The 12,447-nt window shown below is 43.2% G+C and overlaps 1 protein-coding gene across 4 annotated transcripts in view; it reads right to left on the reverse strand.

The window, feature by feature from the left end:
- LOC146831152 (uncharacterized) overlaps positions 1 to 12,447 on the reverse strand; it is a 1,851,363-nt gene that overhangs the window by 973,922 nt on the left and 864,994 nt on the right. For all 4 annotated transcript variants that reach the window (XM_085605390.1, XM_085605389.1, XM_085605391.1 and 1 more), the window contains one exon: positions 4,795 to 4,917. In XM_085605390.1, coding sequence (XP_085461516.1) covers positions 4,795 to 4,917 — 123 coding nt within the window. The remainder of the gene's footprint in view (positions 1 to 4,794; positions 4,918 to 12,447) is intronic.

Genomic DNA, 12,447 nt, shown 5'->3' on the forward strand with positions numbered 1-12,447 from the left:
TAGATAGTGCTATGCATTTGTGACTGTATTAGTGTATGTGTGCAAACGTGCAGTACTATAAACCCATACTGTTTAAGTCAGCCCAATAGGGTAACCTCATAACCCTAATAATCACATCACAGGCATGGTGAGGTAATATCACCATGGTTGCTTCTCAGTCTCGGCCCACATAAAACCTTTTTAGCCACCCTCCAATCAAGGCAAGCACTGAAGAGGAGTTGCGCAGGTAGGATACTGAGCCTGCGTGGGTAAGCATCCTTAAGATGCTAACCGTTTGAAAAAACACTTCTTATTCAAATAGTCTCAAAAGAATGACTATGGTGATCACCTGTAAGCAATATGAAACATTATATGCATTCACCTCCTTATAGATCTTAAGATGAACTGAGACTGTTCCACTGCCCACCCTCTCTCAGGAACCCTGACTAGGGTATAGAGAGGGTAGGGAGTTGATAAGGCAATACAACATTCCATGTAGTGCATCACATTGCCACCTTTCTAAAGTATCCAATGTATGGTCTAAATTATTGACAATATTTGTACATGGTACCCAGATGAGGAATATTATGTAAGCACAACTAGAGTGTGTTATGAATGTGTGTTCACTAGGTTACCAGCACAAAAGATGTGATTACTTAAATATTTGTATCGGTTAATCAAGGTTTGATAAATATGATGCGCACTAACTTTCTGAGGGGGTCTCCCTTGTAACTTTTACAGTTTGGACTACAAGTTGCAGATATGGGTAATCTCTGACATCTGATCTCACCACTGGCAGGTCTACGCATGCAGAGCATCACCACAATTCTGTTAACAGTTTACTAATATTTACACACACCTGACACATTCTGGGGAAGGTAGTCTAGGTAGGGGGATGACAGGACTCCCAGAACAGATGAAATGCCATGAGCCTTGTTAGGCTCTTTCTGACATGAAACATGTTGACAGTGTTGTAAGAGGGAGACAAGATTAAACAAGCATTAAAGTAAATCTTGGACCATTTTAATCTAGAAGAGGCACTGACAGTATCATTAAGGCAAATTAAAGTATTTCATCACTCATTGTAGACAGCAATAGAGTTGGATACTTGTGATAGATATTGTCCCTCTCTGGTCCATATAATGAACCATAACACCAATAATGGGTCCAGCGTCCTAACAATAATTTCAATGAGTCTATGAAGCTTTAGCTAGCACCTTTATTTGACTGTCATCACCTGATAAACATAGTCAATCAGCCTGTTCTTTTCTGTTTATTTTGGACAGTTAAAGTCAAGGGAGGGTGAAGAAACAGTTATACAATTCCTGTTGCTTCCTTTCTTGTGATTCCTACTCAAAAGCATCAGCTCCCTTTTAAAAGTATGGCTCTAGTAACAAGGGGTATATCAGCTCAACATCTAAAGCTGTCTATAATAGGACCTAAAACGAGATTAGAACAGCACACAACTCTTCCAGGTGACTGAATTCGGGTTTGGTTACTTTTTGGGGCCATTGGTAACTAAAGGAGCTTACATCCTACTTTTTATTAGTAGGGATGTGTGTGTTATAATGGCAAAAGCATTACTTTTGATGCAGACAACAGAAGGAGGGTCTACCTTGCATACAACCCTGCCTCCTTGTTTGTTTATCAATGGAGTTTCAAAGTTATTTGTAATATGCAGCTCATAGTTGTCTGTGGATATTACCATATATGGGGAGAAGAGTTGGCTAACGGCTAGGGCGGTCGACCTCGAATCTGGGGAACTAGGTTTGAATCTCGACAATGACGCTGAACATATTGTGATTCTGTGCAAATCACTTAATCTCCCTGTGCCTATCAAAAATGAATGTGTCCTCATGTAATGCAACTGGTGCTATGTAAAGCACTCTGATACTCGATATCAGGTTAAGTTCGCGCTATATAAAACTCCATAAAATAAAAAAAAACGAAACAATACATATAGCGGTTTACCTTGTCCCCGAGACTGCTAAGCTAAAACAATGTTTACAAGACTTTAAGCCTTCTATTTAAATTGCTCTACAGTTTTTAAAAATTTGATATGACAACATTTTGTATTTTTATGTATGTATGTATTATGTATGTATGAATTTATTTATTTGCTTGCACTGTAGCAGCAGATTCAGATTTCATGTTGCAAGATGGGAAAGGAAAACAGAAAAAAACTTACAAAAAATGAAAATGTTAGAAATTGGGGTTCTGTTTGGCAGAGGTATACACCCTGCCCAAGCAGGAACCACAATTCTAGTCCGGGTAAGTATAGTACACACTCAAAGTTTACATGTGCTCACCCTCTGGTAGCTTGGCACACTGCAGTCAGGCTAAACTAAAGAGGCAATGTGTAAAATATTTGGGCACACACACAGTAACATAGTGAAAACACCACAAAGTACTCCACACCAGTCTAGAAAAATATCCAATATTTATCTGAGTAAAACAAGACTTAAACAGCTAAAATCCAATATACACAAGTCAAGATATGAATTTTACAAGATTAAATCTAAATGCAGTGCTTAGAAGTCAATACGTCCAACTGATGCTAGCTGGTCACACTTGACCGGGGCAAATCCAAAAGTTCCGTCTGACCGCGACAGAGCACGGGCTGGATACAGAAGGTTTGCAAACTCACTGGCAGCACCTTGGATGCATCGATGCTCGGGGACGATGCATTGAAATACGGAAGTGATGCTTCACTGTCGAAGGCAATGCATGGTTGCTGAAGTCGGGCAAAGTCATTGATGCGTCGATGTCAAGAGCGCTGTGCGTCAGTTCCAAGGTGTCGATGTGGAACCACTGGCCTAAAGGCGATGCGTCAGTTAGAAACAATGCCGGGCCAGGAATTCCTTGGCTGCGTTGTAAGCCGAGGATATTGCATCGACCCCTCAGTAAGCGGTGTCCATGGCTTCGACGAAGGCAGCAGCAATGCATCAATTTCACAGGGAATGCACCAATTCCAAATTACCCTTCGATGCATTGGTTTCTTGGGTTGCAGCACGAAACACTCCCTTCCAAGAATTTATTTGGCATTACTTGACAGAGCAGGACTCACAGCAGAGGAGCCCAGGTGCTGGTAGCAAGATGCAGGTGAAGTCTTTGTTATCCCTGAGACGTCAGCAAAAGGAGGCAAGCCCAAGCAAGCCCTTCGAAAACCTTTGGAGAAGCTGGATGTAGAGAGAAAAGACCAATACTCTCACTCCCAGGCAAGGAGCAGCAGGCCAACACAGCAAAGCAAGCAGCAAAGTGGCAGCGCCTCCTGGCAGCACAACAGCTTTTCTTCCTTTCAGAATGTTCTCAATCCAGAAGTGTTCTGAGTTTATGGTGTAAGTGGTCCAGTGCCTATAGCCATTTTCACCTAGTAGAAGGGAGACTTCAAAGAAGGGTCTTTGTAGTGCCCTATTTTGCCCTAGCTCCAGACACACTACAGGGGGATATGCAACTATTTGTGTGTTAACAGGCACAGCCCTATTCAGGTGCAAGTGTCAGCTCCTCCCTCTCACTCTAGCTCAGGAAGACCCATCAGCCTGGGGATAGGCCATCAGGATATGCAGGGCACACATCAGCTTCCTTTGTGTGTGATTGTCTATAGGGAATGTTCAAAGCCCAGCTATCATCCAATCCAAACATGTATTCTAGGGACAGGCAGAAGCAAAGTACAAAAATGCATACTTTCTAAAAGTGGCACTTTCAGACCTTCAATTTCAAAAACAACTTCATTAAAAGATGTGTTTTTAAATCGTGAGTCCAGATACACCAAATGTACTCTTCCTATCTTTTCTCAATTGGAAGCTACACTTGCAAGGGGTTACAAGGCAGTTCAAATGTTAACCTATGCGAGAGATAGGCCTTGCTGTAGAGAAAAAATAATTTAGCAGTCTTTCACTACCAGGACATGTGAAACTCCAAAGTACATGTCCCACCTTTGAAATACACTGCACTCTACCCATGGGGCTACCTAGGGCCTACTTTAGGGATGACTTATATGTAATAAAAGGGAAGGTCTGGGTCTGGCAAGTAGGCTAACTTCCCAGGTCGACATTGTAGTTTCAAGCTGCTCACACAGGCTCTACAGTTGCAGGCCGGAGACAGGTTTGAAGGGCTACTCGTGGGTGGCAAAATCAGTAGTGCAGGCCAACTAGTAGCATTTGATTTACAGGATCTGGGAACATGTAGTGCACTGTACTACTGACTTATTAGTATATCAAATATGCCAATCATGGAGAAACCAATTGCCATTATATTTTAGACTTAGAGCACATGCACTTTAGCACTGGTCAGCAGTGAAAAAGTGCCTAACACCAGCAAAAACGAAGTTCAGCACCTAGTCCAAACAGGAGGTCAGAAGGCAAAAAGATAGGGGAAATTACTGAAAAAGATGCCCGTTCTTACAGACACACATTGTTATGGACAGGCCAGACGGAGAGCAGAGACAGGAAGAGGAATAGTTTTGTGTCCTGTCACCTAACCCAGACTAAGCTGAGTTTCCTTTGTTTTTGATTAGTATTTACACTTCTGTATTGAAGAGAGTTCAGGATTGTGAAGAATTCAATGTTCTTGAGGGAGGTGACTGCCATACTAGGTACAGTAGGAAGGAGAAAACGAACAGGGTCTGTACCAAATGGCCTATGATGATTGTTATATTAGCATTCAGTTACCATTCAGTTACATCTGCAAACGAATACATTAAAATAAATGTGCCCATTTCAGTAGAAGAATGTGCAATCAACAAATAAATGAATTAAATAAAATATATCAGGCTAAAACCTGGAAAGTGCACACAAAGCCCTCGTAATAATTTACCTTCTGAAGGTTCTCGGCTTTGGAAATCTGTGTATGGTACTCTTCATTGGAATGGCCATGACTGGATTGATAGTCTGACAAAGTTGAATGAAGCTGCAACATGGCCTCCTGTTTCTCAGATACCTATGAAGGAGTACAACATGTTTACATCACCTCTAACACACATCTATCTAAACAAATCTGAACAATAAAAATATGCTGCTTAGAAGCAACAGGAAGCCTTAGCATGCATTTTGCTGTTAGTATTCGATAGGGCAATTGACCAATCTGTAGGAAATTCTTTGGGTAAGTTTATTCCCAGTGAGAGACAACAGTGTTTCTTTTTAAACTTTTACTTTCATTTCATGATGACAAATGTCAACTACATCTTCCAAATGAGACATTTATAACATGTCATCTGAGTACGAGCACAATTCAATGCAAAGTATTATGATCCATAGCTATGATTCAGTGTCATTGTTGATACTGAAACATATAGAATAAATCAACTTTAGTAAACAGAATGACTAATATATAGTACTGTTAAATTGGACTTTGACATTCACTGTGGCATCAGATTTGAAATAGGAACTCTAAATTATTCTACGTCAGGAATAAAAAAATAATTTGACCAAGCCTGCAATGAGTTACATATTCACTTTTCAATCATACATACAGTTTTACTCTAATGCAAACATTTACCTATCAGCATACTATGACACTTTTGAATACATTGAGCTTACTATTACAATATCCCCAACAAATACATTAAACTTACTATTAAAATATCCCCAACACAAACTACTCTAATGCATAACATTTAATACCCCCCAAAGCTCAAAGAAAATCGTAGCAACCATGTCACTTACTATATAACATCCAGCCTCATGGAGTCCATGAAAAACATCGTCTAAGGAAATTTCAGTATTGCCCCAAATAAAAATTCAGCACTAACCTTAAGAACCCTGCCCAACTCCACAACCTCCCTGAAAACTACTCTCAGTTCACACATAAAAAGTAGAAGATATTAGATCTAAATTGACAATGATACATCAAATGTATCTCTCACATCCAAGTTGACTGGCCAGACAACGTCTATTACACGTAACACATGCTCTGCCATCGAAAAATGAAGCTGACTACTCCCAGAAACTGTTAATTAATGTAACTACATGTGTCTACTGACGAAAATCATAAAGTACAATGCCACCGTCCTGACAATAACAGATAAAGTGGCCCATCTCCACTGAAAAAAATGTGACCCAACCAGCCTCGGTTTTCTGATGCTATTTATGGCAAAAGACGAATGAACAGAAATACTGAAAAAATGGCACACAACTAAATACCCCTTCTGGCTCTCCAAAGAAAAAAAATGACGAGAAAAGAAAACAAATAGCTATCTTTGGCCACATCCAAATTTAAAGAGGGTCAACGAAATACATCAACCGAAACGATTTGTTCTATCTTTGGCACATTAAATCAAACACCAATCCCGGGAAGAAAACATTTTCAATGCTCTCACTAATGGTACTAACAAAATAACTCTCATCTGAAACAAATGCTTAATCCTACCTTTCCACCTAAAAGAAACAAGCATTGGCATAGCCAATAGGTCTCGCCTTTGGGACCGTATAAGTGTTTACCCATGCAACAGTTGATGCTGTTGCACCAAGGATATTGTGCTGCATAACTAAATACTTGTAAGGTCTCAAAGGCGAGACCTATTGGCTATGCCAATGATTGTCTTTAAGTTTGCTTCATATGTGCAGAGCAAAAACCAGCCAACGCATTTCGTCCATACACAAATGGACTTCTTCAAGGCAGAAAAGAAGTTGAGAAATCGATTGTGTAATCCACTCGTGCAACAAGTTAGTTTCACCAGTCGATCCAGGTACAAGTCTTCCTAGAATATTCCATCAAAATGTTTAGAATTAATGACATTTCCTCCATCCCTTTGTCTAAAGTCCATGCGTCACATATGTTTCAAACGGATGCAAGAATAAGGGCAGGTCAGCCCATCATCGAACACTACAATTGGGGTCAAGTAGGAAACGGAGAAACACCCCTCTCGACCATGGTGCCACAAGACTAACCGCCAGAATATAATCTAGCAACTTCATAACCGCCACAACACAGGCACGCCCCTGCCACCCTGACCACCACAAAGTCTGTCTTTCTGACTAAGCGCTATAACAATACATACAATGCATGCATGTGATAATGAATTACATTTTGAGGTCCAATCTCTGGAAGACCTAGTGCATGTTTCTGGTACATAGAGCATGTGTATAGCACCACAGAGTGGTCACATCGCTTATATACACCAAAGTCATACATATGTACTTCAGATCTATTCCATAGGTCCTACTATATACGCACAGATATAAACAATGAAAATAAAAGTAAAGGCAACAATCTTTGATAAAAAATTATATGTGATGGAACACTCCCAAAATGACTTGTAGGGCCCTTGTCTCAGACATGCGTTATAATTGTGGTTACACTGATGAATTGGTCTTGCAAGCCTCGCGAAACAAACAGTATTGCCTCTAGGCGCTTTGGGTAATGTTCAGAAAATGTATTCTTTAACTCTCAGCAAGAAATTCGAAAAAACATACCATCCAAACTGCCATGAAACAAATCTAAAAGATAAGAAACCTCAAATTCTGCTCTTGCGACACCTGCCCCCGCCCCCTTAGAGGGCTTGGGTGCCTTTAAATACCCTTGCCTTTCTTTCCGTTTACCCACTGCTCGGTTGCCCCTTCACTATGTTTGTTCCAGGGGCGCAACTAGAGGCAAATTTCCAGGGGGGTGGGGGGCTAAGAAAAAATTTCGGGGGGGCTGACTCTTCCAGTAGAGTGGAGATGCAGGGGCTCTAGAAGGGGTGGGAAAAAAAAAAGCAAAGCCTCATTTACAAGCAAATGGTCTTTTAAAGAACTGTGAAGCACTCGGGTGCAGCTGTGTGTGTGCCCGGGAAGCTGTCTCAGCCCGGGCTTCCACACACGATGGGGGGTACTGAAGCTTTTTGATCCCAATGGGCATTGCACGCCTGGTTTGATCCATTGCAAACTGCTCACCGTAAAGCGTCGAGAAGCCTTCCGGGCAGGGGGCAGAATTACACAATAAAACTATGCTGGCAGGGAGGGTGTGTGTTCAGTGCCAGCTGGGGGTATTCAAGCCAAGTCCTCGCCGTCTGTGCCAGCTTCTACAACTACTTGCCAGAAAGGCACAACCCCACCTTGGCAGGGGTCATGAGAGCAGAGACGGTGACCCCATTCAACGATCTGTCTTTCTGCCCCAGACAGTGCCGAGAAGGTGTTTTGTTAAAATAGGTTTGCGGTCTGTGCAGCAAAGTGAATAAACATATAGAATGCATGGGAAGAGACATGCACTGGCGGAAAAGAGTGGGGGGGGGAGCAGAGAAAAGATTTATAACGCTCAAAAGCAAACATAACCCCCTCTGGGCGCTTCTGTGCTCAACAGAATAATTGATGATTTACCTAGCACTAAAACAGGGGTAGGCAGATTGTTTCCACAAGTGCATATTCTGGCAGCCCAGGGAGCAAAAGCAACCGGAGAGAAGCTGCTCTGCCCAACATCACACGGTGCTGACAGTTGGGGAAGCCGGGTTTAAAAGTCAAGTTTCCTAGTTCCAATGCATGGAAGATAGGCGGCACATCACTTATCTAGAAGTCTCATAAAGAGCAAAGCTGTTTTTGTTACACAGTGGTAAAACAGCAAGACCTAAAACAATGAGCTGTCTGCTTGTGTGTCCCCTCTGTCCTGAATCACATTTGCTGCTGTTGAAGTCGGAACTGCTTGGGGCGTGAGCACCTCATTTGACGCCGTTGCCCAGCAGATTAAAGAGAATTTGGCTGTAAAGTATTGAGTATCGGATTTTCGGTTGCAGCTGAGATGCTGACATTTGACTGAGTCTATGTAGAGGGACTCCATCTCCCAACATGCAACTGAAAAGCACATGAAAGACAGATGAAACCCGGATTGGTTGCCAAACCGATACCGAAAAGAGAAAATGCACAACCGATATCGGTGAATAGTAAGTGCTTGCGAGTTATCTACCACGATCGTGACCTACTGCCAGATAGTGATATGCAAAAATGCAGACTCTGACCTCTGAAATACTGAATCCCTGCCATTTTGGCAAAATTAAGTATATAGTGATGATACGTGTTATTTCCACATGCCTCAAGGCTTTTGCTTACCCAAGTCTTTGCTAAAAAGTTTCCTTCGTTGCGGAGCTTGAAGTGTTCCATGCTACAAAAGTTATGTATTTAAACATGCTTCATTGTGCGTTTCTGAACGCTAGGGAACAAGTGAAAAGAAAGAAGAACTCTGCGTGATGCCGATCTTTGTACAGTGTTAGTAAACTGTGGATAAAAAGTTGAGAAATACAGCGGTCAGGAAATGGGTTACAAGTACCGTGTATGTTGGATGTTATGTAGGGTGACCAGATTCTCAAAACAAGCACTGGTAAAGCTAAAAGGTCTCGGTATGGCTTGTGGACCTGTGCAGCGGAGCTCAAGTTTATAGAAAAAAAATCTTCGAAGTTAGTGCCATGTCATTTTGTAGGCGCACGCACCATGCATGCACGCGCCTACAAAAAGGCACCGCTGTTTTTTTCACATTTAATTATCATTCGGATTTGGATAGGTAACTAAAAAGAAATTGAGCAATAGCATTTTTTAAGCAGCTGATTTGGCTGAAGCAACACGAGGGAAGGTGGTGGGGGTAACACCAACAAAAGCAACGGAGAGTGGAGGGCTGCATTGGGGGAACGCAATGGAGGGAAGCAACTGGGAAACAGAGCCACACGGGGTGCAGGGGTAGAGAACTCTGTACATGATGGAGACAGCTTAAACAAGCGGCCGTGAAAGTGATCGCGATCGCGACAACGATCAAACATCAAAGCGGCCGCGTAAGTGAAAGTAATCGGGGTAAAGCGCAGCGCGCGCGCCCGCGCAAATGCACTGTAGCTCTAGGCTGGCCTGGTAGCACTTTTTGGAGCCCTCTCAATAAGTCCCGCCAGACCAGCGCATGCGCTGGGTCAGGCGAGACCTAAAAACAAGAGGGGTATTTTCCTAGTCACCAAAATTGAAGAATTACCTGCTATCTAACCCTGGGCGTAGTTCGCGAAGTAGCACTTTGCGAAGCTACGCAAAGTGCACTGCGCACTACGCGAGCTACTCGTAGCACTTCGCGTAATGCGTAGTACCTTGTGCGGACAAGCAACCGGCACTGTGCAATCATTGAAAATGGCATCTTGCACAGTGCGAGCTGTAGTTTTCTGCTGCTCGGGTAGATTTTTACTCAAGCGGCAGCTTTCTCAACGCGAACTGGTAGTTTCTCATCGCGAGCGGTCGAGATCATACGCGACCACTCGCAATGAGAAACCTGACCTCCTCGCGTTGGGAATCTCGCCGGGAGGTTTATTTTCCATGCTCGCGATCGCCAACTTGATGTTGCTGATCGCGAACAAGGAAAAAGTCTCGCCGGGATGTCATTTTGCTTGCTCGCGGTCGCCAACTTGACGTTGAGGTCCGCGAGCAAGCAAAAAATGACCGCAGCACTACGCAACACTACGCTACGCGTGCTCGCACTGTGCTACGTGCAATTCGCGTAGTGCAAAGTAGCGCGAACTTCGCAAACTACGCGAGCGTAGCGTAGTGCTTTGCCCAGGCTTACTGCTATCATCAAAAAATTCAAAACGATAAGCCACTACCTTGACCTGCCACTAATGTCAAGGATGATTTTAATTTGTTTTAATCTGCCTGGTGTAGCTTAATCCATGTTTCCCTCTCCAAAGGCACCTTCACAAACTCTCTATAGATGCGGAAAAAATAACTATTCCAAATAAACCAGACCACAGTGTAGACCTGCTTTTCAACTTTTTGCAGATCGTAAACCAAGCGCAGCTAGACAAAACTAGATAAAAGATGCATCACTAATCAATCGAGAAACATCATAACTAGAGAACATAATCTGGTAGATCAGGACTCAGGCTACCAACCTTATATGAGAATTCTGGAAGATATCTGCACCATCTAGGACAAAGGGGACTCATCCTTCAAAGCTTATCGGCAGCATTCAATACAGATGACCCGTGGAAGTTAATTGAAATCTAAGAGTATCACAAGAGCTTTGGTGGCTCTGAGTCTGATCATCCAGAAGGCAGGCATTTGCACCACTGTTTTTATGACACACTCATATATCTAAGTGCATCTACTATTGAGTTAATCTCCACTCTGTGAACCTGTATGAAAAATCTCTAGAACTGGAAGTTGGCAAAGCTCCTGCTACTCAAAGCACAAAAAACAGAGGGCTTCATTTAAACCATGGTTTGAGATCACCCAATAAATTTACAGATCTCTGTCAAGTGGGTCAGTTTCAATCTATTTTATTGTTGGAAGCCAGAGTCCCAGTCGCTCCCCACTGTCACAAATGCGCGACCCAGGACTCCCAACTCAACGTTAGGCCAAGTAAGGACAACGTTTGAGATAGCCCTGCTCACCCCCTTAGTAGCTTGGCACAAGCAGCCAGGCCTATCTCCAAGGCACGAGTGTACAGTATGTGCAATCTCGCCCACAGCAACCCACTGATGACACCACAAATGGACTCCACACGAGTTTGATATAAACGAGTATAAACTTTATATAAAAAGATATACGATCAGACCACACGTTAGAAAAGCCAACATATAATACAGGGTAATATTAGTTCCGGCTGGTTGGTAGGTTCAAATCCCAACCACCGCTTTTGCAATGCTATGCTGGTCGTAATGCTAGAATCACACACGTTGCAATGAATAAACAATAGTGCTCTGCGTAACGATACACTCCTGTGCTGGGCAAAAGAGAAATAATACAATGCGTAACGATACACACCGGTACCTTGCAAGTGGAGAAATAATGCAATGCGTACCGCTACAATCCTGTACTGCGCACTGAAGGAATAATGCACTGCATCACACCCCAATCACGTACTTTGAATGAAGAAATTATGCAATGCGCACCGCTACAATCATGTACTTTGCAATAAAGGAAAAATGCACTGCGTAGCTACTATCATGTACTGCAATGAAGAAATAATGCAATGTAGGCCGCTACAATCCTGTTCTTTGCAAGGGAGAAATAATGCAATGCGGGCCGCTACAATCCTGTACTTTGCAAGGGAGAAATAATGCACTGCGTAGCACTACAATCGTGTACTTCGTTATGCAGGAATAATGTCAGGCAGTATAAGACAGTTCGTTAGCAGCAATATTGGCAATGTGTATAACGACAGTCAGCCTCTTCAATAACAGTTGCCCCCCACACGGATCAATGATGACACACAGTACAGCTTCCCACTCGGGCCCTGGTACTGCCAGTCCTTTGATCAGTACGGGCCCCAATCTGAGCCGAAGCAAAGGCTCATGTCGCCAGTAGGACTGAGAGGCCGAGAGAGTGTCCCTCTGAGCCCGCACCCGCCCAGGCAATGCTTCACGTTACCGGAGGACACGACCCCACTCTCTTCTCTTCCCTCCGCAAACTGGGCCTTCCATGTAGAACTTTCTCAATGGACCTCAGCGGCTCGGCCTGGCAGCTCAGCTTCTCCAGGGCTGCTGGTCCAGGCCGCGACTGTTAGGAAGGTCTCAGACGGCCGTGGGGCACACGT

The sequence above is a fragment of the Triturus cristatus genome, chromosome 5_1 (genome assembly GCF_964204655.1).
Source record: "Triturus cristatus chromosome 5_1, aTriCri1.1, whole genome shotgun sequence".
Classification (NCBI taxonomy): Eukaryota; Metazoa; Chordata; class Amphibia; order Caudata; family Salamandridae; genus Triturus; species Triturus cristatus.